The sequence below is a fragment of the Capricornis sumatraensis genome, chromosome 16 (assembly GCF_032405125.1).
Source record: "Capricornis sumatraensis isolate serow.1 chromosome 16, serow.2, whole genome shotgun sequence".
Lineage (NCBI taxonomy): Eukaryota > Metazoa > Chordata > Mammalia > Artiodactyla > Bovidae > Capricornis > Capricornis sumatraensis.
In genome coordinates this window covers 52,859,126-52,886,629 of record NC_091084.1, presented here as the reverse complement: position 1 = coordinate 52,886,629, position 27,504 = coordinate 52,859,126, and the positions used below count along the sequence as shown (strand labels likewise).

The following is a 27,504-nucleotide window of genomic DNA, read 5'->3' as shown; positions in this document are numbered from 1 at the left end:
TTTTGAATGTGGTAGGTTGGAGTAGATTTGGTCCTGCCCAGATGTGTCAGGAGTGGTCAGGGAGCCATGTGGCACTAGGAGGCAGAGGCAGCGGGCGGCGCCGTTCGCCACATAGGTGATGTGTGTCCATGGGCCAGCTCTCAGTGCTGTCCGGCCTTGTGGCCCCAGTGAGCAAGTGTCCTCTCCCCAGAGCGCCCCCTGCACTTTGCGGAGAAGGTGCTTCCCATCCTGCATGGGCTGGGCACAGACAGCTACCTGGTGGTGAAGAAGCACCAGTCCATGGAGGCCATGCTGCTGTACCTAGGTAGGTGGTGTCCCTGGGTGGGAGGTGCCTGTGGGGCTGGGAAGCCTGGCTGGGGGGTCCCTCCATCTAGACCCGGAGCACGGTATGGTGGAGCCAGGCAGGAGAGGCTCAGGCAGCAAGTACCAGGGGGGCAGGCCTCTTTAGAGGCTAGGGCAGGACAGGGCAGTTTCCTTCATTGGGGGACCCTGCCCCGGGTGTCTGTGTCCACGGGTGGGCACAGCCTGTGCCGCTCCACTCCTCCCCCAGCCAGCCACGTGGGCGAGACCAAGCACGGCATGATGAAGTTCCGAGAGGACCGCAGCCTCCTGGGCCTGGGCCTGCCCACAGGCGGCTTCCACGATCGCTACTTCATCCTCAACAGCAGCTGCCTGCGGCTCTATAAGGAGGTCCGGGTACGTGATCCTGCTGGGTCCTGCCCTGCAGTGGGCACCTGCACCCATGCGTGCTTGGTCACCCAGGCTCCAGTGTCCCCCTGGGCCTGATGGCGGGAGCATCCCATCGTGGGGTCTTGATACGGCACAGCACTGGTTGCGGGGAGCTGTGGACTCTCAGAGACCCTCCCGCTGTGGCTCTGGCTTTGCCCTGGGGCCCTCCAGGCCCTGGTACCTGAATGCCGTTACATCAGGCATGTGCTATCCCCCCGTGCCTGGTCATGTCACCCAAAAGAACCTGCTGTGTGGTGACAGCCCCAAGTTGTGGCCCGTGCATGCCTTGTTGCTTCATAGGCCATACCCACTCCCGGCCCATGCTGTGCCCACTCTGTGCCCACACTGTCCACGTCAGATGTCCTCCCTGACCAGACACCATCTCCATCCCAGTGCCTCCCCCTCATCTTTTGCACATACGAGCCACATCCCGCCACACACCAGTACACACACCGTCCTATCCCTGGGCCTCCTTCGTCCGTAACCCTGATCCTCTATCAAACAGAGCCAGAGGCCATGGAGCGGGGCCCCTGAGACCGTGAGTAGCTCCGGGTCAACTGCCAGCTGCCTTACACCGCCTGGGGGCCAGATGAGCCTGGTAGGAGCACAGGGTCACAGCCAGAGCTCCTGGCCATCTCCAGGCATGGTTTCTTGGCCTCTACCCAGGGGCTGTGCCCTAGGCTCCTGCCCTTCTCATCAGCAGCCAGCCCTGTCCCAGAGTCCTTCGCCAGGGTCCCCCATCAGTGCTTTCAAATTCTCCAAAGGACTCAGCTGTGGAGCCAGTTAGTGGAGGCCCATAGGAGCCACCCTCCTTCCAACCCTGGAGAGAGTTCCAGTGCTATTTAGAACATCATTGTTACTTTCCATATCCTAAAACACAAGAGCAGGACTACAGAAGCTTGTGGTATGTTCCCCACTGGTAGCTGGTTGCCAGCCTGTGTTTACATACCCTGAGAGAGGGAAGCTCAACCTCCCCTCCTGGGGGCTGCCCTATCCCTAGAATGATACTCCTGTCTGGGAGAAAGCCCTTGCTTAGCTTCAGCTGAGACCTGCCTCCCGCAATACCCCTGTGGATCCCAGCTGTGCCTTGGGTACCGCAGAGTGCAGATCCTCTGTGGAGACGGTCAGCAGAAACATGTTTCTACGCCCAGGGGCCCAGCCTGAGCTCCTGCCAGCGTCTCCTGAGGACGTCTGAAGAGGCCTGGCTGCCATGGAGGAAGCAGAGCAGATAGCAGGCCCCTCGCCTCCCTCTCTCTGCTCACTGCATCTCTGTTAATGCAGCCTGCGCTCCTGCTGACCCTTGAGGGGAGTGCCTCCTCTTCACCCCTTTGCCTCCCTCTGTCATCATCGTCACATCCTTACCTCTGGGCCTTAGTCTAGTTAGTCCCCCTTGGTTCTGGGATGCCTTTTTCCTGGCTCCCTCCCTCTAGGGACTGTTTGTGTGTGGACAGAGAGCAGATGCCTCAGGTGTTGAGGCACCTGAAGGAGCACTGGCGTCTGCTGATCCCTTGACGTGGAGGAGGGAAGGCGGGAGAGCTAGAAAGAGGAAGCAGATCTAATGTCTGTGGAGCCAGGCTTTGTGTCCAGCCTTTCCCGTACTGGGACATGCAATCTCCCTGCTGTCCTCTGGGGAGGGCCATTGTCCCTGCTTCACAGGGAGAGAGCAGGCTTCAAGTGCTTTGTCTAAGGCCATCTCTAGGCGGTAGACTGGGTTTCGAATCCAGACTTGTAAGTCTCAGTCAGAGCTCTAGCTTTCTACCCCTTGAAGTACAGGGGCAAAGGCCTCGGCAGCGAGGGCTGGTCAGAGTGGGCCCTGGCGGTGCAGTCCCAGGGCAGCCAGCACCAGTCTCATAGGAGCCAGTGAGCTGCTTGTAATCCTGGTATTTGCTAGTGTGTGGGGCAACAGGGAAGACTTGAATTTGGAACAACCCCGGGCAGTTCAAGATAGGTGAAGACCCAAGCCTCATCCTGGGGTCTCCCGTTGTTAAAGACCCTGAGGCACCTGGAAAGGTACATTCTAGAAAGATCTGGGTTCTTGCAGAGGTCTTTGAGCTTCGTTCCGTGTCAGTGGCCTTATACTCGGAAATGCTGGGAAGATAAGCTGCTTGATCAGAAGGTCACATTGACTGATGCGCCCCTTGCCCCCCAGAGCCCCCTCGGGCTCCCTGTCTTGGCCACGCTCATGTCACACACCTGCCATGCATACACCGCGCACACCAGCTCCTGAGGCTTGGGGGTGGTGGTTTTCTGACGCTCGCAGAGCCGCAGCCTGGCCTGAACTCCTTCATCCCCGCGGTTTTCTCCTCGCCCTGCTCTGCCCACTCTTGGTTCACCTTATTCCTTGCTTTTAGTCCTCTTACCTTCACACCCGCAGCCTGACTTCTTGAAGCCCGCTGCCTGCGTTTCATTCCTAGCCTGTTTGCTTCTGTACCTGCAGCCCAGCTTCCCCCGCGTCCTTTCTCCGGTCATGCCGGGAGCCGGATGTTTTCCATGCCAACAGCCTACAATCTCTTAGGACCTCTGTCTCAGTCTTTCCATTCCCGCTGCCTGGTTTCTTCCAGGCTCAGTCTGGTTTCGTCAGTGCTCCCAGCCTTGGGTCTTCCCTGCTTGCACATAGGCACTCCCCTGCTGTATTCTTCTCACACCTGTTCCTCTCGTATCCACAGCCTGATTTCCCTTCCCTCCACCCAGCTCGGTTTCCTCCCTGCCCGCAGCCCCGCTTGTCCCTGGCCCTCTTGGGCACCATTGTCCTGCTACATGCAGGAGATATAGGGCTCCCCCACCAGAGGCTTGGTCATTAGGGGGACTAGGGGTGAAAGCAGGATGAAGGTTCCTAATAAGCCCCTCCTAAACCACAACCCTGTCACAGTGCCCAAGTCTCCACTGATCCCTAGTCAGCCCATCGTATCATGACCTCACAAGGAAGTCCACCAATTCCCAAAACGCTCCTGCTTCCTGCCCATCCCCTAGGTCCCCTCTTTTTGTTCCTGCTGAGGAGCCATGCCTGGGGGTGGGGCTGGGAGCAATGGTGGGGAACAGAGCAGAGGTGGCTCAACTTTGGACCCCCAGTTTCGGTTGTAAGTGAGTCCCCCCTCCCCTGCCATCCACCCTGGTGTCCCTGCTGGTACCAGGGTTGCCTGGTGGGGGCAGGGCTTCGAGCAAGTGGCTCCCAGAGCAGGAGGAAGGCTTATCAGCTTGACCTCTAACCAACTGCTTCCCTGGAGGTCATTGCTCCCATTCTGCCTCGGAGCCAGCCTGCTTTTTCCAAGCCCAGACCCATATGCAGAGGTGGGGACCAGAGGTGAGCACGTCAGTGATCTGGTGCCCCTCCCCAGTACATTGGTCTGCTGCTTCCTGACCTAGACCATTGGGAAGTTCTTCCTGTGGTCTACCGAACAGCCATTCTGCTTAGCTTGAGTCATTAGCCTTTACTTCGTGGGATCAAAGAATCAGTAACTGCTCACCCCGCAAGCCTTCTGTTCACACAGTCAACCCTGGAGCCTCCGCAGGGCAGGGAGAGGTGAGGAATAAATGACCTGAGACAGACGGACACAAGCAGCCAGCTGAGGTGCCCAGCTTGCACACGCCCATTTAGTTCGGTGCCAGAGGGCGATGTGGGCGTGCAGATGTGTCCCTCTGCGGATGAGCTGGATCAGCTGCTGCTGCGCGTCAGTTCTCATTTGCAGGGCAGCAGGGAGGGACTGGGGGTCACTGCTGTGGACAGCTGCCCCGGGGACTGAGGGTTGACTGTCTGATGCTGCTGCAGGGAGAGAGGCCTGGGGCTCTGTTGGGCTGGATTGTGATCAGGGAGGGCTTTATTAGGAAGGCTTCCCAGAGGAGGGCCCCTGTGCTGGGATACGGAGGGGCTGGGAGAACGGGGAGGGAGGCACCCAGTTGGAAGACCTGCCCCAGTGCCCACCCCGACTGGCTGAAGTGCCCACTCCCTCTGCCCTCCCCTACCCAGAGTCACCGGCCTGAGAAGGAGTGGCCTGTCAGGAGTCTCAAAGTCTACCTGGGAGTGAAGAAGAAACTTCGGCCACCCACCTGGTGAGCTGGGGAAGTGGGTCTGTGCAGCTCAGAACTGATGGGGGAGACGTGGCTGAGGGCTGTGAACTTGATAGGAGCTGGTTCAGTAGTTCTAAAGGTGTGATCTCCTAAACCAGCGGCATCAGCATCACCTGGAAACGTGTTAGAAACCCAAATTCTCGGGCACCATCCCAGCTGTGCTAAATGATGGATTCTGGGGATGAGGGCAGCAGTCTGGGCTGTTACAAGCCATCTTGGGAACTCCGATGCTTGCTCACGTCTAAGAACCATTGGCCTGGATGGAAATCCAGTTAGTCACTGAGTAACTCTGAGACCTCTGTGTGCCTCACTTCCCACATCTGTAGAATGGGAAAAATAACGGCACGCCTGTTCCAAAAGCTGGTTGTGTTTCTTCTTTTTTTAAATTAAAATACAGATGAGATGGTTGTATGTTTTAAAAGTTGAAAAGCGATGCACAGCCACTACCATTGTTATTAATTGCAGTCACTTGACTTGGGTTTCTGGCATTCTCCTCTTAGCCCCTGGATGTGCCTGCTTGTCTCTGGGGGATAGGGCTCGGGGATAGGGAGCCAAGGCCCTGGGAGGCTGGTGTGGGGGGCTGTGAGAGGAGGAAACAGAGGCTGGGGTGTGCTGTGCCTGCCGAAGGCCCTGCACTCTGCCCCCAGCCCTGGTCCAGGCTGCTGGGCTGTGAGGCCTCTCCGGGTTGTCAAGTGGCCCCACCTGCTCTTTCTCTGCAGCTGGGGCTTCACGGTGATACACGAGACGGAGAAACACGAGAAGCAGCAGTGGTGAGCAAGGGTCCCAGGCCGAGGAGAGGTGGTAGCATGTCCCCCTGGACTGGGTCCCCTCACTGTCCAGGTCTGGGCCCTGCCCCTGAAACCCTGGGCAGGGGAGCAGGGTAGGGTGTCCCTGCTCAGCCAGGCTGGCCCTGATGGTGTCCGGATCTGTGCCCCACCCTGCAGGTACCTGTGCTGTGAGACACAGATGGAGCTCCGGGAGTGGCTCGCCACCTTCCTCTTCGTGCAGGTACCAGGCGCGGGGTGCAGGGCTGGGAGTGGAGTCCCAGAAGGCCTCCGTTACAGAGCATGTGTATGTGTGTGCTGCTTCACTGTTCAGGCCACTGATTGCTTCAGGATTTTGAATTGCTTTTAAGGCATTTGTATGTTCGTTCTCTTATAAACCCTTCCTGGCACCTGCTGTGGTCCAGCCTGGAGCCAGGCATGCTAGAGACAGAGGGTGCGGGCCCCTCCCCTCGGGCACTCACTCCCCACTGGAAAGGAAAACAGATCCAGAAGGGGCCTGTTAGAGCTGAGCGCTTGGGTGAGAGGGAAGCCAGGGACACTACCTCGTGGCAGTGGTGGCAGGGTGGGGAAGGCAGCAGGAGAGGGTATCATGGAAGTGGAATCTTTGGGGATCAGGGAGTGGTCCCCAAGCAAAGGTAGGGGCAGGGGGGATTCTAGGCCAAGGAAACAGTTTGCTCACAGGCATGGCAGGACTGTCCGAGAGGGCATAAAGGGAGAAGCCTAGGAGTGCTAGACATTGGTACTGAAAAGGGAGCTGGGAGTAAAATCTCAGTCTTGAAGGCTATGCCAAGAAAGCTGACCTTGTCAGGCGGCAGTTCTAACGGAGACTTTTTAAGCAAGAGTGGTGTGCAGGGTTGCGTCTGAGAGGAGGGTTCATTGTGGGTGCGGCTTGTAGGGAAGGATGGACTGAGGGCTGAGCCTGAAGGTGAGGGTCCCGTGAGGTGGCTGCTGCAGGGGCTCTGTGGGAGCAGGTTGGAGAGGACTTGAAGCCAGAACAGGGCTAGAGGGGTGGGCTGGAAAACACGTGTGTTTTTGTTTTTGTTTCGGCTTCACGGCATGTGGGATCTTAGTTCCCTGCTGCTGCTACTGCTGCTAAAGTCATTTCAGTCGTGGCCAACTCTGTGCAACCCCGTAGACGGCAGCCCACCAGGCTCCCCCGTCCCTGGGATTCTCCAGGCAAGAACACTGGAGTGGGTTGCCATTTCTTTCTCCAATGCATGAAAGTGAAAAGTGAAAGTGAAGTCGCTCAGTCGTGTCCGACCCTCAGTGACCCCATGGACTGCAGCCTTCTAGACTCCTCCGTCCATGGGATTTTCCAGGCAAGAGTACTGGAGTGGGGTGCCATTGCCTTCTCTGCTTAGTTCCCTGACCAGGGATCAAACCCTACATTGGGAGTACAGAGTCCACTGGACCACCAGGGAAGTCCCCAAACAGGTTTTTTAAATGAGAACTCAGAATCATCTGGGGAAAAGGGAGACAAGACTGTACCAGGGCCTCAGGTTGAGCCCTTGTAGCCCTGAGCTTCCTGGTAGTCAGCGTCTAAAGGGGATCAGAGTGGATTCTGTAATTTTCTGGGTTTCTGGTGAAAGGAAGCAGGCTTGTTCCTGTAGAACTATTTTCTTGGCGCTGCATTCTTGGAGCGGTTTGTTTGTGGGCCTGGAAACGAGAGTGTTGAGTAACATAATAGGCTGGGCTTTGCCGGAGATACAGTCATGTTCTGTAACAGCTGCTTCTCATATCGGCTGGGATCAAAGCTGAGGGTTTCACCTCAGATCATAGCCGAGGCATTTCTGGGAAGGGTGGGTGGATCCAGAGCCATGTCTGGGCCCAGCGGAAGCCGAGCCCAGGCCCAGCGCCCCTCTTCTCGCCTGCCACCCAGCACGACGGCCTGGTGTGGCCCTCGGAGCCCTCACGCGTGTCCCGGGCGGCGCCTGAGGTCCGGCTGGGCAGCATTTCGCTGATCCCCCTGCGAGGCAGTGAGAATGAGATGCGCCGGAGTGTGGCTGCCTTCTCTGCGGACCCCCTTTCTGTGAGTGGCTCTCCATCCCTGTGTGCAGGTGTCTGGGGACCTGGCTGGCGCCCACCTTCTCCCTGACTTGCCTTTGTTCCTCCTCTCTGAGTGCCCTCCAGCCCCGTCCGTCAGTCCTCAGTGGGAGCCCTGACAGGCCCCTTGGGTTCACCTGGTTCACCGGAGCACCCTCTATTGCTGGCCCCTGACCCCCTCTTCCCTGTGAGTCTTCACAAACCTGCTCATGGAATCTGGGCTTCTCTGCCTTCCCACAGCTTCTCCGAAACGTCTGAGCCCTGTTGGGACTTTGCCACGCCACCGCTGCCGTGAAGCCTTCCTGGGCAGACGCCCTCATGCCCTGCGTGCCTGGTGTGAGCCAGCAGGGGCCGCCTGAGGAAGCTGCATCCCCACGCCCCTCATCCTGACTGCAGCCTGGGGTTCCCTGGCCAGGACATGGGGGGCCAGGCAGCAGGGTCTGCCTGAGGAGGAATCCCTTACCTGCTCTGTCCAGGTGCTCAGCCCTGCTGGCCTGCTCCCCCACAGGGTCACCCACCCTGACTTTGGAGGGGTTGGAAAGATGGGCGTCTGTCAGGAACCCTGGCAAGCTGCCGTCCTTTCAGAGGCTCGAGGCCCTGAGGGCCCCGCTGGAAGGGAGCCCACCCTTTGACCACAAACTCCAGAACAGCCGAAAGCGGATGCTCTGAAGGAACACTCAGCTGGGGTGGGGAGGGAGCTCTGGGTAAATGGGTACAGGGCTGAGAACTGGACTTGGGGGACTTGAGCCCCTCTTCTAGTCTGGGCTTACTGGGAGGGCCCAGGCTGCCCGGCGCCCCTTCCCCACTTTGGGGACCTTTTGATAATATAAATATATCTGTATATTTTATCCCCTGGTGCTGAGGCCTGTAATTGGTTGGGGGCTTCCGGTGTCCCAGGGTAAGAGGGGCCAGGAGGTCCAGAGGTGAATGCCTTGTGCCCTGAAGCTGGGGACCTGGCTCTGCTCCCTCCAGACCCTCCCCTGTTCTGACACTCTTCACCTGCCCCAGGCAGAGCCCTGGCCAGGCTCCAGGCCACCCTCATTGTACTCCTGTGCAGCCAGGATGGGAATTGCGGGTCCTGACTCTGGCCAGGACAGACCCCAGCTGGACTCGCCCTGCTGCAGTCTGATTCCGAGCCAGGGGCTGGGTGTGTGAGACACAAGGTCACAGAGGCACCAGAGCTATATTAGGAAGAAGGGCCTCAGGTTACCCTGGGCTTCTGTGCATTCCCCTCCAGAGGTGCCCTGCCTTGGACCAGGAAGCTGCCCTCACTGGACACTGCCTGGCCATCTCCAAGAAGACAAGGCCCTGGCAAGTGGGGCGCAGAGACGAATTTGGGACTCCCTGGGAAGGTGCCAGACACCACATTCCTGCCTCTGCCTAAAGCCTCATTACCAGCCTGTCTCCGGGGACCAGCGGGCAGACAGGCTGACCTCCCAGCCTAAGCCACTGGGGCTGGGCAAAGTGGGTGGGGGTGGGTCGATCACATGACTTCTAACTGATCCGGTTCAGTGGGGAGGCCTGGGTGAGGAGGGGGGTCTTGGGGACCTGGACTCCAGGCTTCTTGTTCCTGTCTCTTGGGAAGGGAAAGTGGATGCCAGACTGAAATAGGTTCTCTGGCAACTTTTGTCCTAGGTAGGCTGCTCCAGACCAAGCTGGCCATCCTACCAGCAGCTAAGATAAGACCCTTGTCCAAGTGCTTGGGGGCTGGAATTCTTCCCTGGATCTGACCTTGGACTGAGCAGCTAGCCCTGTGGCCCAGAGAAAGGGTGGGTGAGACTGGAGGCACTCCCCTGCTAGGCTGCCAAGTGTCATTTACCCCAGCTCAGGGATGGACAGGCTGCAGTGACTGCACTGGGCCACCAGAGGGCAGCCATGGACAACTCAACACTGCTGGTCCCAGCACAGGCTCTGAAAGGCCCCCTTGTGGCTGTCCTCTGTTGGAGTGTCCTGTGGGACCTGGCCCTGCCTTTGACCATAGGGCTGGTGATGTTCTGGAAAGCAGCACAATGGAGGAAGTGCTTTGGACTCCCAGGCTTTTGGAGTCCGAAGGAGGGAGGAAAGGCCTTTGTGGGTCAATGCCTGTGTAGGCGCTATCTCCTGGCAGAGGAAGAAAGACCCAGAGAAGGGAAGCGACTTGAGCAAGGTCACACAGCTCTCCTGAATCGGGGTTGCAATTCATTTCTACTGCCCCACTTTGGGAGGTTCTCCTTCCTTCACTCTGATTCTGACTCTGCTGTCTCCTCTCATAAATGGCCCCATTTGTCTCCTGGGGAAGGGGATCTGAACTGTGTAGAGTTAATGATAGCTTAAAGTGCTCTTCCTGGGGATCGGGGTGACATCCCAGTAGGAGCCTTCTGGGCCTCAACTTAATGAAACATGGCAAAGACAGCAGTATTGGGTGGATTAGGGCAGGAGGCTCTGCTGTTCTTTGTCACAAAGATTTCTAGAAATGGGGCCCCTTTGGACCTTGGATGGTTTGTTCACATATTATTTGAAGTTGGATTGAGGGGGATGAATATAAGGAACCTGGAACCAGACATGCCGAGGTGTGGGCAGCGGCTCTTGGAGAGTGAGGAGGCTTCCTGGAGGAGGAGGTGCCCCTAAGTTGGCACTGAAGACTGGAAGCCTTGCTGCGTACACATAGTAAGGAGGGGGTGCAGGTTGGGATGGGGAGGGGGACAGGCCTTTGGGGGTCAACCCAAGTCTGGGCCTAATGGCAGGAAACCATGGGGAGGGAAGGCATGGGAGGGAAGGCATGTCAGATCTCCGGAGTTAAGGCATTGTGGATGGAGAGGAGGCTGAGCTGGGGGAGGGCTGGGAGGTGGGGTGGGGTGTCAGTCTCTCTTCTGTCTCCTTCCTGCTCAACCTGCCCACCCTTCAAAGTGTTCAGCAGCCATCCAGCTGTCAAGGGCCTCCAGGCCTCAGGAGATCCCTGGGCTCCACAAGAAATCAATGGGGTTGGGGGAGGGGAAGGTGGGCTCTGCCTCCTCCTCGCTTCCCCCTGAGCCCAGGGATTAGAAGGGGTGTCTGGAGCTGAGGCCTTCTTTCCTGGCCCCATGCTCTTGTGGCTCCCAAGCCCCCTGCCCACAACTGGTGGTTTTGAAAAGCATGGGTGTAGGACTTCCCTGGTAGTCCAGTGGCTAAGACCTCACACTCAATACAGGGGGCCTCGGTTCAATCCCTGATCAGGGAACTAGATCCCACGTGCCACAACTAAGACCTGGCACAGCCAGATAATAATCAAAGCATGGGTGTGAATGCCAACTGGGCAGATGCCAACACTCCCATCTACACACTAGTTTTGGCTGAGTTCCCGAGATCTTGGGTCCTCAGTGTTCTCTTCCGTACTTTGGAGATATTAATAGCACCCACTAAGGGGAAGACTAAATGAGCTAATAAATGTGAAGTCCCTAGCACTGTCCCTCAGTAATCCCCTCCCAGATATATCTGGAGAGACATCATGTCACCCAGAGTCCTTTCCAGGACCAGCATGTTTTCACTCCACAAGCTTTTCTTGAACACTTACTGTGCATGCAGGGCTTCACAGAGCACCAAAAAGCTGGAGCAGGTGAACAGGCGGGGTGGGGGAAGGAAAAGCTCTTCTGGTTGGGGGACACTGATCAGGAAAGACTCCGAGGAGGAGGTGAGCTTGGAAGGACAAGTGCTGTTTCTGCAGGTGGAGTTGAAAGGGAGATATCTCTGGGGGAGGGATTGGCATGAGCCACAGGCAAGGTGATGTGGGCCCGCAGTGAGCCATCTGTTTTGATTGGAGCCTAGTGCACCACAAGCACTCCGGGACCTGTCCCCCAAGCCTGTGGTGTTGGGATCTTCCCCAACCAGCATCCCTTCACTCTGTGATCTAAGTGACCCAGTCTTTGATCTGAGGAGAGTATCTCATACAGAGTATCTCATAAGCATAGCTGGCATGAACCTCCCAACCTCTCCTCCAGTATGACACCTCCTTCAGGAAGCTCTTCTGGATTGCCCCTCCATCATACTGCACTGTGCGCACTTAGGGTGTGTGTGTGCACCCAGACTGCTTGAATCCAGCTAGAGATTGGCCAGGGAAGAGCTGTCAGGGACAGAGTTTCCCGGTCAGTCCAAGCTGGTTCAACCCTAGGATGTTCCCCTCTCCCACGCCTCTTTCAGCCTGTGGAAATTTCCTCATTTTCTCTGCCCTGGTTATAGCTTCTACTGCTGTATTTATCACCCTGGAGACACAGTGGCACGGGCGCACACGCACAGTGCCTGCACACCTCCTCCTGAACTCCAGACACACGCACACGCGCGCGCACAGACTGCACGTGTGTGAACACCCCCACACAAAGCTGTCTAGGAAAATGGCCCCCCTCCCTCCTGCCCTTCCTCCTCCTCCACTCTGTCCTCCCACCACCACCCACCTCAAAACGCTGAGACCAAAGAGATGGGCTGGATGGTGCCTCCCACCGCTTGTCAGCTTGGGAGGCACTTGCCCCTTCGTGACTGCAGTGAGCTCTTCCCCACCGCCCCACCCTTCCCCCGCGCCGGCTCTCCCTGCCCCCCCCCACCTCTGCTGCTCCTTTGTGTGTCTTCCCCCACTCAGTCGGCCAGCGTCCCTCTCTGCCACTCCTCTGACCCTCTGAGGTGGAAGGTGTTCTTCCTTCCTGCCCTCCGTCCTGCGTGGCTCGTGGCACTGATGGAGAGGGAGCCAGGCTCGCAGGCCCCAGGGCCTAAGCTGCCTCAGCTCCTGTCACTTCCAGTTCCTCCTCCTGGGTGAAGGGAGGATTGTGTGCCTAGCACCATGGAGACCAGCGTCATGGCAACACAGCCCAGGTGGGCGCAGCCTTCCTCCTCCAGGGTCCTGCAGAGACCCCAGGAGGAGCTGCCAAGAGGCCCCAAGGAGGTGGGCCTTGTACTGGTGCCCAGTGCTGGCTGCCGAGCCTGCCTCCAGCTCACACCACCCCCACATCACCAGCATCCTGACCAGCTCTACTTGCAGCTTCCAGTGCCACAAGCCACTAATCCCAGTGGAGTAAAGTCTTTTTGCAAATATGAACTCCAGAGCTGGGGATCCTGTGGGCTCATTTATAGACTAAGGGCCAGAGAGGGCAGGGGCTTGCCCAAGGGCACACAGCTCATCCAGCCAAGCTCCTGTCTCAGATCTCAGTTCTCTCTGGCCTCCCACCTTCCACTCAGGTCAGCTGTTACTGGGGCAAAAGGGTCATTTCAGCCGCCTGGGAGGTCTCTAGCCAGTCCTTAGCATTGACAGTGATAATGATGCTGATAAGCCTTTATGAAGCACCCACCTCCTCCTGGGCTAAGGGTTTGCATGTGTCATTTTATGTAATCCTTGTAACGAACCATATGGAAAAGATACCTCTTGTTCTTATTTTATTGGTGAAGAAACAGGCATAGACTTAGCAGTGTCAGGTGACTGGTGAGCAGTAGGGCTGGGACGGGAACACAGGTCCTCTCCAGCTGGTGCGGGTGAGCCAAGGCTTCATGCCTTGTGCCCTCCCCAGCAGGCACTCTTTTCTAAATCAGTGACAAGCTGTGTTTTCAGTTCTGTCTTTCCTTCTGGAAAGAGTTCCTGGGGGAAGATCTAGGGTTTAGTCTAGGTCTGGCCTTAGGGTCTTCACAAGTCAGAAGGCTTCTTAGGTGATGAAGAGGGAACAGAGCCTTCCTCGCATGCCCTAGAGAAAAGCTCTCTTGCAGGATAGTAATGCGTAAACTAGCTTGCAGTCTCCAGGTCCTTTTAAAGTCCTGTCTAAACCCAGCTTGGAGCCTCAGGATGCAGGAAGGAGACCCTGCCTCCTGGGCCCAGACTCAACTTCTCTCCCGACCTTGATGGAGTCACGTTGCAGCTGCTTCCCTCTTAGCTTATGTAATCATTCAAATATAGCAGCTGCCTTTATCCCACTGAGTCACACCCCCTCCTCCCCCCCCCACCCCACTCAGGTGCAGGGAGTTAAGGGGAAAGAGGTAGATCAGGGCTGAGTGGGTGGCTCAGGGCCTCCTGGCAAGGACAATCCTAGTTTGCTGGGTTGGAGGGTGGTGGAGGTGAAGGAGCTGGGCCAGGGCCCCAGCAGTTCCAGAGTTTGAAGCCACAGTCATTTCTGCTCTGACCTGTCTCTGCTGAAATGACATGTTCCTGGGGATCCCTTTCCAAAGTTATAAGCTGTATCTGCAGACTTCCCTCCCAGCCCTCAGTCTGGCTGAAAGGGCGAGGAGGAAGATTACAAGAGGAGGAGCTAGTCTGGTGGGGCAGTGACCAGGAGTCCTTGATCCTAGGCCCAGCCCTGTCCTTTACTCCCTGCGACCTGGACCTGTTTCTGCCCTCCCTCACCTGTTTCCCCATCTGTACAATGAGGGATTGGCCTCTGTTGCCTCTAGCATCTTGAGCTGCCTGATCCACATCCCAGGAGGTGACCTCAATCTTAGGCAGAAGGCACTGCCAAGTGTCTGGTTCAGCCTCATCCAGGCTGACTTCCTGCTCTGCCTACCCTTAATCTACCCATCTTCTCTGGACAAGTTCAACGCTCCTGCCCCATCCATGGGTGGTCTAGGTAGGAAGGGAGGATTCTGAGAGGGGCTGCCTCTCCCTCCTCTAAACTTTCTGTCTGTTCCACCGCTTTATCCTCCTGCGCAGCAGATATGGAGAGCTTACTGCCCCCCTCCTGAGGTCACTCCTTCCCCCATAGGGCACCTCTGGCTGCTCCTGGAACCTGAAGTAGGCCCACAATGCCTCAGCCTTCATTCCTGCATCCCCAAAGCCACCTTCCTGAGATGTGGAAGAAGCCATTCCCAGAGGCAGTGGTGGCCTTTTGTTCGTTTATGCAAAGGCCTGTCACCCATGGTGTGGTGGGGTCTATGTTTACCCTGACAGTGCAGGGAATTATGCCAGGCTGTTGCCAAGGACATGGTGCTCCTCTCACCATTGTCCTTGGAGCCACAGGTGGCAGCTTCTGACCGAGGAGGAGAAGCACTGTGAGATGTTTCTCTGAGGCCTCCCCCACTCCCCCAATGGGCTCCTGTTGCCGAGACCCAGATGTGGACATCCTGGCTCCCAGCCAGAGGGAGTCACCCAGGGGTTTTCAGGCCAACCCTCCGTGAAATCCGTGTTCCACCAATTACCAGCCTTACCCTGGAGTGAAGTGATCTGTTTCACACTCCGCAGCCTCAGTCTTCCCCGGCAGGGAAGGTGAATTCCCACAGAGCAGGTCAGTAAGCACCCCCTCCAAACACACACCACCTGTGTCCCCACATCCACCTGCAGCCTCTTTTTGAGGCTCCAGTGTGTCCTGGACCGAGCTCCGAAGTGCCCCATCTCATTTCCACACTCTGTGTTGCCTTCCTACTTTCCTCCATCAACATTTTTCAGTAGCACCTGGTGAGGCCATTCAAAGGCAGGGGCCTGGTGCCAGGGTGAAAAGGACTGGCCTGTCCTTGAGGAAGATGAGAACCAGTGGGAGAAAGGAGGTGAACCTGAGCGGGGGAATGAGATGTTGGGATGGGTGGCAAGTCAGGGAGTTGAGTTAGCCGGGCCTGCTCTGCCCAGAATCCAGGGATCCCTCCTGCCTACCTGGTCCACTGTGAGTGGGGGCAGGTATGTGTTGAACTTGCCCAGAAAGGCTGAGCCAGGATTTTGGATGGGCAGGGAAAAGGAAGGTGAGAGAAAGGGAAGTCAACCTAGGAAGGGAGACAGACTGTACCAAATCAAGGAGGAAGAAAGGACCAGCATGTCCTTAGGGACTAGACCCTTCTCCACTTGGAGCAGATGATGGAGGGGTCAGCCAGGGTCAATCATGAGAGCCCTCAAATGCCAGGCCGAGGAGCTTGACATTTATCCTGAAAGCACTAGGAACCAAGCAAGCGTTTTGAGGAGGAGTCATATGACCAGCTGGATGTCTTAGAATGTCAGTGCTTTTGATGCTGGGTGAAGGTGGAATAAAGGGGTTGAGTTGGAATAAGGGGCTGGAGAATGACAGGGAAGGGGGGAAGTAAGCTGGGGCTCGGGGCAAGGAGGGGTAGATGGAAGAGAGGGAGATTTGACAGAGGAAGTGAAGGAGAGAGAGGGAAGAGGCAAAGCGACTTTGAAGTTTCCAGACCGGGGATTAGACATTTACTGATGCCTTTGATAGAGACAAAAGATGTCAATATTGGATATTGAGTATTGTGAGTGTTAGGGCCCTAATGAGATGTTCCCAGATACATTCAGTGGGTAGCCACGCTGGTGGTATAATGGTGAGCATAGCTGCTTTCCAGGAGGTAGCCTGTACTGGACATCTGGAGCTCCAGAGAGAAGGCTGGTACTCAGGGGTTGGTGTATTGGGGTGGACTCCATGCTTCGTGGGGGTGGGGTGAATGAGGGGAAACAGGGTCCAGTGCTCCAGTGAGGGGGGTGAAAAATAGGAAAAACCAGTTAGTGAGACAAAGGAGAGGCCGGCTGGAAGGTGGGATGGAAACAGCCACAGGGGAGGGGCCGAGGAGGGCGCAGAAGAAGCGGCCTTCTTAGGCAATGAGGAGGTAGCTGGAGCCTTTGGAGCCTACAGTCCTCCCGAGGCGGTGGGCGCGGGACGGAGGCCGAATCCCAGAGGTTGTATCCTCCCATCGCCTTGGGCCGCCACCCGCCTCTCAGGAGCGTCCTGCTTCCCTTCACCTTTCTCCAGCCCCGTAACAAGCCCCCCAGAATGGTGTATGCTGGCCCGCTACGGGCCAGAGCCTGTGAACGCGGCACGCGCCGATCAGCACCATGGAGAAAGGCGGGGCCGGGGCCTGCTGTGGGGCGGGGCTTCGCCGTAATTGCGCTGGGTCATTGGTTCCTGCCCTGGCTGGTCTAGAAGGCCGGTTCTAGATGGAGGAGAGAAGTGCAGGCCCGGACAGTCTCAGGGCTTCTGCCTTTTCCTCACTTCCCCGCTCCCAACACTGCCTTGCAGCAACCCCTACCCCAACATTTGCTGCTGTTACTCCCGTGGCCCCATTAATTCAGCCTCTTTAGGAGAGGGAAGCGGGGGCAACTGTGTACTGGGAACTTGATGGACACTCCCCAAACCTCATAACTCTTTGAGTCGCTAATCATTCAGATGAGAAAACTAAAGTGAAATTCAGAGTGGTGAACTTGCCCAGGGCACATGGCAGTGCTAGGGTTTGAACTCCCGCCTACCTGGCTCTAAGTCTTGGAGGGCCCATGGTCCTAGATCTTGCACCTCATTCCTACAGCCTCCTTATTTCTGGGACAGCTGTGGAGGCTGGTGTGGCTGTGGGATGGGGAAGAGACCCTCCCTCCCACCTGACCTGCGCGAGCATAATCCCAGGAGATTTTTGAGGATGAGGACTCCACCATCGTTTCAAGAGCAAGAGAACAGAAAGAAGGCTGAGGGCCAAGTGAGGCCTCCGTGCACCTGCGCCCCTCTGGGAGGCACCCTCCTTTGAACTCCTCTGACTCAGCTTCTTACCGCCAGGATCCTCAGGGCATGAAGGAGAGCTGTGAGAGGCCAGGACTGGACATAGGCCAGGGCCTTGGCTTTCTGAGCCCATAGAATGCCTTCCTGGCTGGCAGGTGTGGAGGAGCAAGGCCCTAAGGATGGGCCTGGCTGAGGACACAGTTTGCCCACAGCTTTCAGAGATCTAAAATTCCACCTTCTGAGGCCACAATGTGAAGCAAAAACTCCCTCGCATTTTCTTTCCTAACACTTCCTAAGTCACAGACAACTGCTCTCTGTAGCACTCAGCCTGGGCAGGCCTCCTGCACAAGCTCAGTCATTCTTGTCCACCCCCCACTACTGAGCACCCCCATGCCCCTCAGCAGGGTCAGGTTTCCACTTAGCCTCATGGATTTTTCTGCCTGGAGCTTGGTATGTGCAGCAGGAGTTACTCCCCCCATAGCTCAGAGAGGAAGGGTTACTGGTGAAGGTCATATATAGCTCCTCTATCTTGGAATACACCCCCTTTTTCTGGGCCCCTCTCCTTGCCTTAAAACAACTCGGCTGAGAGACTTCCCTGGTGGCCCGGTGGCTAAGACTCTGCTCCCAATGCAGGGGCCCTGTGTTCGATCCCCAGTCAGGGAACTAGATCCCACATGCCACAACTAAGATCAAAGATTGAAACTAAGACCTGATGCAGCCAAATAAATATATTTTTAAAAATCCAGCTGATGTCCCCTCTTCTGGAAACGCTTGCCAACTGCTGGGCTCCCTCTAGGAACCACAGACCCTCCCCTCTGTCATACAGCCAACTACCCCCTTCCCCTAGCCTGGGTGCATCTCCAAGGCAAAGCACAATCTGAATCATATCTGATGAGATTGGCTAGTGGTAGGGGTTTGTGAATGGATGAGGAAATTAGTGGTGGAAGCAGGACTTGAACTACCATCTCCTGCCTCCAGTTGTAGAGCTTTCTTTCCAGTTATTCACCTGACCCTCACCCCAGATCCCGTCCTGGCTGACAAGAACTGCACATGCCTCAAAATCCCTCATCCTCACACTTGTCTCTCTGGGCTCCTCTGTCAGCTTCTCTCTCTGTGTCTCCATTTCCACCTCTGCTGTTTCCCCCAGTCTATGTTCCTCTGTGTGTGTTTTTCCCTATGCCTCTCTGATCTCTTTGTATTTCCATCTTGATCTCTATGAGGCTCTGATCGCTCTCTCCTCTCCTTCGTGTGTTTCTCTGCGCCTCCCTGTCTCTCTTTCTCAGTCTCTCCTTCTGTGTGTGAGTCTTTCTTTTCCTCTCTCCCAGCCAGTCTCTCTACCCCTCCCTCTCCCTCTCCGTCTGGGTCTCTCGGTCCCTCCTCCCTCCTCCCTCCCCCTTCTGCATTACCAGACCTGCTCCAACCTCCTGCCAGAGCCAGCCTAGCGGCAGAGGCAGTGACAGCGGGAGGAGCGGGAACTGCCAGGGCAGCAGGGCTGGACTGGGGTGTCGAGTCCAGGCTGAGCTGGGGACAGGCCACTGTTCTTGGTCCCCGTGCCTGCTGGGCCAGGCGCCCTGCCTGGAACCCGGGGCAGGGTGGACGGGGTGAGGTGCCACTTTAGTCTGGCTGGGGAGGCAGACGATGAGGAGCGATGGGGCAGGCATGCGGCCACTCCATCCTCTGCAGGAGCCAGCCGTACCCGGCTGCGCGACCGGCTGAGCCGTGAGTACTGCTGAGGGTCTGGGGTCTGGGTGAGCGGCTCGGGAGGTGCTGTGGACTGGGTCCTGGGAGTCCCTCCAAGGAGCTGGGGTTGGTGTAGAGCTGAGCCACGTGGGAACATCGATCCTGCTCCAGGGTGCCCGGTTGCTGGACCGTAGCATGGCGGGGGCGGCGGGGGCGGGGGGTGGGATCTCTGTGTAGGGCGGGGGTGCCTGACATCAATCTAGGGTGTGTTGCGGCTGGGGTCCCATAGAAGGGGCTGGTGGCTAGGGGAGGGTTTGGTGATGGACATGAACCATCCCTTCAGGGGCTGGGGGGTAGGGGAGGTCTATGGGGAGTGTGTGTGTCAGGGTGGGGGGGTGTTGAGGGTATTTCCAAAGAGCTCCGGAGTCTGATAGACTGATTCAGGACCCTGGAGAGGGATGATGTCCCAGACCAGGGTGTGTGTGAGTGTGTGTGTGTGTAGAGAAAGAACATGAATTATGAATAAGAGTGGCCCTGGAGCAGGAGAAGGTCTGGGGGAACTGCCCTCCATGGAATGGGGATTGGGATTCAGAGTCACCAATGTAGGCATGTTTGTCCCCAAAGCCCCTATCCCAGAGAGAACCATGGGGCTGGTTGGAATGAGGCTCCTGTGCACCAGCCTCGTGAGCACCCACGTGCAGGGAGACTCATATGCAGGTGAGCAGAAGGGGCTCCGTGGAGGTGCCCCTCCATCATCTGAGGGCTGCTGAGGTAGCAGGCAAGTGACATGTGTCTCCAAGTCAGTGATAGTGCAGGTCCAAGCCAGGCTATGTGAGGGTGTGTGTGTGTGTGTTTGTGTATAAATGTTGGGGTGTAAGGGAACATGTGGAGTATCAAAGGGCATGTAGGGATCCTTGGTGGTTGGGTATGCAGCAGGGTGTGTGAGCATCCCAGTGTGACTCTTGAGAGTTTAGGTAAGAGTATGTGTGTTGGTGTGTGTGTGTGTGTGTGTGTGTGTGTGTGCTTGAATTTGTCTATTGGCATGCATGTTAATATGTGTGCTGTGTCTGCAAAATAGAATGACTCAATATTGAGCATGTCATTTGATTCTATGTGTATTCACGTTTGTGTGTGTACTGATCGGTGCCTGAATATTAGTGCTACTGTGTGTGTATGTGTGTGTTATGTAGGTGTCTGTGTTAGCATAACTGTTCTTGTGTGGGTGTGTGATCATGGGTCCTGGTGTGCATGAGTGTGTATGTAGGTGCTTGTGTGGCTGGTATGTGTGTGTGTCTATATGTGTGTGTTCATCTGAGTGTGTGTGGGTGGCTGTTTCCTTCCCTGGTGGTTGGGGACACAGCTGGGACACTGTGGCCCACCAAGGCTGGGCGGGGGTGGCTGAATGTGTGACCACCTCCATGAGCTCAGGACAATTCATTCTACACCCTGCGGGGAGATGGAGAAAACAAATAGGCAATAATGGCTCTGCTCTCTGGGGCCTCTTAAGCTTCCTAACATAAAATAGCTTGAACATAATTAAGCAGTAAAGACCAAGAACTAGCTAACAGGTGGGGGTGGTGGGCATAGTATAAGCAAAGGCCCTGGGTTGGGATTGGGTGTGCACCTGCAGCCATGAGGAGGCTGGAGGGGTGGGCAGGGACCATATCCTACGGGACTTTGACCTCCAGGCCTCTTGGGCTTTATCCTAAGGCCCCTGGGGAGTCCAGGAAGGTTTTGTACAACACAACATGGGTATAACCGGTTTGGGGATTTAGAAAGTTGCCTCAATGGAACTGTCAAGGTTGAACTGGAAGGGAAGGGTGGCGGCCCGGAGACCGGTGTGAAGGCTAAACCACTGTGGGTATCAGGGACGTCTGGGGCCTATCGGACCAAAAGGCAGACGAGACCAGGGGCTTTCTGAAGGGAGAGTTGTGGGGGCTTGGAAGAGAGGATGGGAGCAAGGGAGCGTGGAGGTGGCTCAGACTTGGGCTAGAGCTGGGGGTGCAGTGGCAGGACCTCAGAGGGTACACATGTGGGAAAGGAAGAGCTCTTGGAAGGTTGAGACAAAGAAGGTAGTGGAGGGACCTGGTAGGGTTTATAGCCTGGCAGAGGGTTGGAGATCCTGGAGCCATCTCTTCCCAGACAGAGAAAGCAAGACTGCTGTTTTGACTCTCTCCTCTAGCTGCCAGGCTGGGGCTGAGCCTCGGGCCCCTTCCTCTCAGGCCTGCTCAGCACCTCTTGGTTCCCTGAGCTGGATGGCTCTCTGAGGGTTAACTGCCTTTACACTCCTGCACCTCCCAGTTCCCCCTGCCCACCAAGCACTCCTCCTGCTACTCTTCCTGCTTCCCACTCCAGCCTCTTGTCCCAGGGGATTACTGATGGCTTGGCTGGGATCTAGCCAAATGGGGGAGGCAGGACTCCCAGCAATACCCTCCTTCAGCCTTAATGGACTGGGAGTCTCACCCTCAGCCGTGCTGCTGTTGGGTCCAGCCTGCACTCCTCAGGCTTCTGCTGCTTTGGCCTTTCCAATCTACCCACTGGGCGTGCTTCCATTCCTGCATTCATGTCTTCATTCCTTTATGCAACAAAGATCCCCCAGTGCCTGCTTGGTGCCCAGTGGGCTGGCCTCTGAAGACACAGCACACTGACCCAGACCTTGCTCTCAGGGAGTGCCCAGTCTGATGAGGGAGGCAGAAGTGGAAACTTACAACCCTCCAGGGAATAGTGCTGGGCAGAGAGAAGTCGAGGGAATGGGGGACCCACACCAAGTCAGGGCAGCAGAGGAAGAGACATTTGAGCTGGATCTTGAGGGATGGATAAGAATTGCCCAGGCAGGGAAGGGCAGAGAAAAAAGCCTATAAAAGTGGGTGGATGTGAGAAAGTGCAGTGTGTTCAATGGACAGAGTTTGGATTGGCAGAAGTGAGAAGGGAGATGAAAAGAGGAAGAGAGAGACAGAGGGGTCAGATTCCATTGGATCTCAAGTGCCAGGCTAAGGGGCTTATAGAGGCTTAGACTTTTCCTCTTAAAATTAAGGAGCTAGAGAAAGGCCTCTGAATAGGAGACCTCCCCTAGGAAGCCCTCCTTGGTTCCCCCTTCCCTCTGACCCCATGACCCACCCTGAAGTCTTTCTCCCTGAGGGTGCAGGATCAAGCACCATGGGACTTCCCTGGTGGTCCAGTGGCTGGGACTCCACTCTCCTGGTGCAGGGAGCCTGGGTTCCATCCCTGGTTGGGGAACTAGATCCTGTATGCTGCAACCAAGACCTGGCACAGCCAAATAAGTACTAAATTTTTTTTAAAATGCAGCCCCGACTTAGCCTTCCCCTGTGATGTCCCCTGTGTGTGAGCTCCTTATCCAGCTGGCCAAGGAATTCCTCAAAGGCAGGAGCCACCTCCTTGTGCTTCTCCACCTCACTCACAGCCCAGGGTTTGGCACCCAACACAGTGCAGCTTCCCAGGGTGGGGGAGGACATAAAGAGCATCTGGGCCACTGTCTAGCATTCTCTTCACTCCTCTCTACAGCTTGCCCTCAGATCTGTCCAGCTCTGCTTACATACCCCCAGGGTCAGGATGCTCATTCCTTCCCTCTTGGGGAGCCCTTCCCTTGTGGGCTCAGCTACTCCAGGCTGCCTGGCCTTGCATAATTTCTTGATCCAGGGTCACTCTCCTTTCTAAGCAGGGCCAGGCTGGGGCATGGTGCTTCAGTAGTGCTAGGAACACGCCTTGGGCAGAGAGAGGGGAGAGATTAGCAGCCTTTATTCCAACTATAGACGGTAAAACTGAGATGGAGCAGTCCCTGAGCCCTCTCCAAGAATAAAGATAAAGAAGCAGGCATGGCCAGAGTAGGGAGTGAGGGTAGACAATGAGGAGAACTTCCTACCAGCACAGAGGGGCTATAGAATCACCTGGTTTCACAAGAGCAGACTGTGGGCATGAAGGGGGACGTTTCCAGGACAGGAGGGGGAGTTGGAGGCAGAGGCACAACTTGGCCGTGCTCTTCCTGCAGTTGAGTGATGTCCTCAGGGAGAGGGGACTGGAGGGGCTCAGACATACGGAGGAGAGGGGTCAGGATTCATTCATTCCTTCCTTCGTTCAGCAGCCATTCAATGGATTGCTGCCCAACCAAACATGGCAGCCCTGCGGGGAGAGGGACAGAGCCAGTGACCACTTGGAGGGAAGCCTGTGGTCTTTCCTACCTCTGCCAGTGTCAGACGAAGACATTTAGGAGGAGGGGCCTTGGGCTGGCCTTAAAAGGAAGAGTCACTTCTCCAGACAGAACTGAGAGAGAGCTCCAGGAAGAGGGAATGCCACATGCAAAGACCTTGAGGTGAGCGCAAACATGGTTTTGTTTATGTGAGGACTATGAAAGTTCAAAGTGGCCTAAGAGTGAAGTTCAAGGGCAGGGGGCGGAGGACTGGGCAGAGATGGGGCAGGAGAGAAGTGAGGGAATGGAAGTTAGAAGACAGGAAGCACTTTCTGCCACCAAAGGGTCCCCCAGCGGCTTTGACATGTAGGCCTGCTGCAACTTCTTGGTCTCTCCCAGTGCCCCCAGCAGGGAGAGTGCCCCCCTCATTTGAGAATGGAGTGTTCAGTGAACAGAGACTCTGGAAGTGAGGGAGGAGCAGCGGCTGAAGAATGTGGTCCCCTTCCAGAAAGTGGAATGCAAATGAATCCAAAGCAATATGCAAATAAACCAGCCCAGGCTTGGCAGCTTTGGCTGGGAGGATGAGACGTCACCCCCTTCCATGCTGGCCTCCCACCCCTTCTGCCCCAGCCCCCGGGACAGACAGAGTAGCCTGGTCTGATGCTCTGAACACTCCAGCGTGCCTGAACCACAGGACTGTGGCCTCTAGTGTGGGGGCTGTGGGCTCCCTGTCAGCACCCCCACCCTCTCAGGGAAGTAGGTATATTTAGTAACAGGGATGTTTTCAACACATTTATCTCCCATTGTTCAGCTGCCCATTCCCTGGGAAAGGCCAGGTCCCAGGGGATGTGACCCACTTCTTTAAGTCCCTGAAGTCACCCTTCTCACTGCCTACCCTGAAAAACAGGGAGCAGTGTGGGCTTGGTACAGCAGGAGGGATTTAAGTTAGACAACCGGGAGGACTTCCCAACAGTGTTGTTGCTGAGATATGAGAACCTTGGGGCTTCCAGGCTCTCACTATTTGGATGGCTATCTTGGGTTCAGAGGGGACTTTGAAAACAGGATTGAGAAGGTGGCAGACAGACATAGTTTCCAGTTTCCATAACTTTATTTTGTGTCGTCCTGGGTGACTTAGCTTCTTTCTCTGAACCCCATGTGAATAACGGAGGGGGAATAACAGTACTTTCCTGGCAGGGTGACTGAAGAATCTGGAAGTGGAGTGCTTAGCACCAGGCAAGCGGCAGGTGCTCATAAAGGTTAGCCGCTGCCCTTATGAAACACCCACCCTCACCTACACTTTTAGAAAGATTCAGTGAGGGGCTGGAGCGGGAGAGACCAGAGCTAGAGAGCCCAGAAGCTGTCATCCTGTGGGTGAGACAAGAAGTCTGAAATGGAGCCGAGGTGGTGGGAATGGTGAGAAGTGTGGATGCTCTGTGGGAGGAGCTGAGGGGCCTTAGAGACAAGTAACCACCTCCCCAGGCTGCTTGGTCTGGGCTGAGATTAATCCCCAGGGGAAACAATGGCGGAAAGGGCTCAAGTCTGTGGCCACACCCATGACAGTCTGTGAGTCATTCTGGGAGTTGTAGTCTTGAGTGAACTTGCAGTGAGTACGTTTTGTACTGCCACCTTGGATCCAAATCCATGCCCTGCTGCTGAGGCTGGCTGGGGCAGGCCCTGGTGAATGCTGGAACATTCGAGGCCCCAAAGGTGAAGCAGCCTGCATCCCTTCCCTCAGGGATCACTCAGCATGCTGAGTGCTGGCAGGTGCAGGGGGCAGGGATAAAAGGATTAAGCCATAATTATGACTCTTCACACGTTCACAGAGAAATTTACAGCTTCCAGAGCACTGTTTTCACATCTATGATCTCATTTAATCCTCACCACAAACCCAAGAGACTGCTGTTTTCTAGATGAAGAGACAGAGGATCTGAGAGGGGAAATAACTGGCCCAGAAGTATTCAGCTAATCCCTAGAGCACAGATCTGTCATTGTTGTTCAGTTGCTAAATTGTGTACAACTGTTTGTTTGTGACCCCATGGACTGCAGCACATCAGGCTTCCCTGTCCTCCACTATGTCCTGGAGTTTGCTCAAGTTCATGTCCATTGAGTTGGTGATGCACAGGTCTGTCTGCCCCTAAAGCTCCTGCCCTTTCCATGAATTATTGTCCCAGATGGCAAAGGCCAGGCTTCGAAGGACAGACAAGATATGGACAATTAGACATCTCAGCAGAGGAACAGCTGAGCAAAGACCTGGCTCAAAGGTGAGAAGGCCAGGGTTGGGCTCCTTGGGATATGACACTAAGAGATAGACTGGTCAACCCCAGAGGCCTAGCTCCAGACTGAGTTTGGACTTCTTGCTGTGGCTCACCAGGATTTACCCAAGGGGTCTGAGCAGAGGCAGGAACTGATTAGAGCTGGTCTTGGGAGGCTTGGACTGATTGGATGGAGGTGGAGAAGCCCGAGATGGCCTGAGGCTTCTGAACTCCACTCCTGGTGCTCCCAGAATTTTGCTCCTCTTCCTCTGGTACACTTCTTCGCAACCTCTGCTTCCTCCCCCCACCCAACCCCCACAGCCCCCCACTTCCTCTTCCTCTTCCTCTCCCTTCTAACAGCCTGGGGAGTGATGACCAGGTAATCTTAGAGCTGTGCTGTAACACCACATATCTCCAGCAGGGGTGCTATCACATAAGTCCATTCTAGCCTGGGTCTTCAAGTTTGATGGATAAGGAGTAGAGACGAAGGGTAGGGAGAGGAGAACCCATTGTTCTCCACTTGCTTTGTGCTGGAAGGTGAGAGGGCCCCGCTGAAATAACCTAGGGAGATAGGGAGGCTGGAGAGAGGCTGGACCCCATGCAACAGGGACAGACACACTGGAGGGGTTGAGCCTGGAGGCAAGAAATTTGTTCCTCACAGTTTTAGGGTAGGTTTAGATATGGAAATGGATTTAGACTGAAATTATAGATAGTGTCTGGATTTCTACTGGATGGCAATTTCCCTGATACTGAGGTGAGGGTGAGGTTGGTTGATTTCTTTGTTTCTGTGTGTGTTAATGTGACCTTCCAGTTGTATGTGTGTATATATGGCTCTGAGAAGGTGAGAGCATTTAGATCAGTGTTTGTATAGAGTCTGGGCATATTTATATGGGTGAACATGTGACTGTCCATTCTTTTGCCAGATTTATTGTTAGAGGGTTATATGTGTGCTTGTGTGGCTTGTGTGTATGTGTACCTGTGTATAGAGTGTTATGCACATTGTTCTGGTAAAACTGTGTGTCAGTGTCTATGTCTGTGTATGTGGGTGTCCATGTCCAAGCAGGAGAGCACAGATGAGTAGGTATGTGTGAAGGCTCAAATACCTGCTCTGCTGACAGCAAGGCCACACCCAAAGTATAGCTGCTGCTGCTGCTGCTAAGTCGCTTCAGTTGTGTCCGACTCTGTGTGGCAACACTTTGTCTCCTGGGTACCACCTATCTAAAGAAACAGAAAAGATGTGTGTAGACATAGGCTGAATGGGCTGTCATGTGTGGGACTGGGCTTCCCTTTGGGGACTCTGGCCTGCTCCTAGTCAGTGAAAGCCCTGGAAGGAGCAGATTGTCTCTATATTCAGACTCAGGTAGGGCCAGCCAGGATACTGAGCCATCATATTGAAATGCTGGACATAGCTGAGAGGTGTCTAGCTTCCATTCTCCTGGGAACTCTTAATAGCTACACCTGTGTCCTATTAGAAAGTTTCAGGGACTCTCAGCCCAATCTTATCATTATATAAGTGTAAATATTGAAGCCCAGAGAGAGGCTAGTGATTAACCCAAGATTACACTGCAGGATCCAGGGAAGGGTGGCAGGGCTTGGAGCAGAGAGAGGGGTTATGTCTGGCCTGGGAGACCTCCCTCCCTCTACCCTGGACCAAGAGGAGAGCTCGGGGTAGAGAGTCAGGTCTGTGGCAGGAGGCCACCCCTGTGCCTGGGCATTTCCACCCCTCCCAGGCCTCAGATGCTGCCTCTGAAGTTTCTACAAGATCTTCTGCCTGCTGTGAGAGTCCTCCCGGGAACCTATGAAGTCTGTCTCTCCACAGAGCATAGAGGCTCAATGGAGGAGAGTCCAGCAGTGGGGCAGGATCAGGGAAGGGCCTCCTCTAAGAAGCCTCAATGTCCTCATCTTTGCATCAGACACCTTTTTAGGTCTCAAGTGTTGTAACATTCTGGGCTTTCCCTAAAATCTCTCCATGGGCTCTTAGTACTGAGACAGTGCTGGGCCCTGGGGGAGTCCTGGAGGCCCAGCTTGGCTCAATGTGGGGGTGCAGGGCAGTCCCATAGGGGGAGGCTCTGCCCTGAGGAAGGAAGGATGAGCTTCCTGTCCATGGGGCGGGCAGGTAGGACCAGGGGCTGGGCAGCCTGGTTAGGGAGGCAGCCAGTGAGATTCCTGTCCTAGCAGGGAAGTTGGTTCAGTCTGTAGCTGCCATGGAGGGGCCAGAGAAGGACATGCCTTTGCCCCTGCCGTCAGGCAAAGGGAGGTGTTTGAACTCCAGAGTGCTCCCCCTGGCGGTCTGGGCAGCGGGAAGGTGTGAGATGAGACCATCCAGCTGGAGGCAGGGAGCTCCCCTTCCTGGGGGGAATGCGAGAGAAATCTGTCTTCCTGGAGATTTGGGGTTGGAGGCCGGGGAACTGGCAGTGAGG

The 27,504-nt window shown here is 55.8% G+C and overlaps 2 protein-coding genes across 7 annotated transcripts in view; both read left to right on the top strand.

Annotated features, from left to right (window-relative positions):
* ARAP1 (ArfGAP with RhoGAP domain, ankyrin repeat and PH domain 1) overlaps window positions 1-8,420 on the top strand; it is a 61,867-nt gene extending 53,447 nt beyond the window's left edge. For 5 of the 6 annotated variants that reach the window (XM_068989216.1, XM_068989214.1, XM_068989215.1 and 2 more), the window contains 8 exons: window positions 191-304; window positions 551-696; window positions 1,235-1,267; window positions 4,694-4,776; window positions 5,514-5,564; window positions 5,739-5,802; window positions 7,459-7,608; window positions 7,863-8,420. In XM_068989216.1, the coding sequence (XP_068845317.1) occupies window positions 191-304; window positions 551-696; window positions 1,235-1,267; window positions 4,694-4,776; window positions 5,514-5,564; window positions 5,739-5,802; window positions 7,459-7,608; window positions 7,863-7,880 (659 nt within the window). In that variant the 3' untranslated portion in view covers window positions 7,881-8,420. The remainder of the gene's footprint in view (window positions 1-190; window positions 305-550; window positions 697-1,234; window positions 1,268-4,693; window positions 4,777-5,513; window positions 5,565-5,738; window positions 5,803-7,458; window positions 7,609-7,862) is intronic. The other variant, XM_068989218.1, reaches the window with a different exon arrangement.
* Window positions 8,421-18,656: 10,236 nt separating this feature from the next.
* PDE2A (phosphodiesterase 2A) overlaps window positions 18,657-27,504 on the top strand; it is a 94,832-nt gene continuing 85,984 nt past the window's right edge. The window contains exon 1 of the mRNA XM_068989401.1: window positions 18,657-18,727. Within this exon, the coding sequence (XP_068845502.1) occupies window positions 18,657-18,727 (71 nt within the window). The remainder of the gene's footprint in view (window positions 18,728-27,504) is intronic.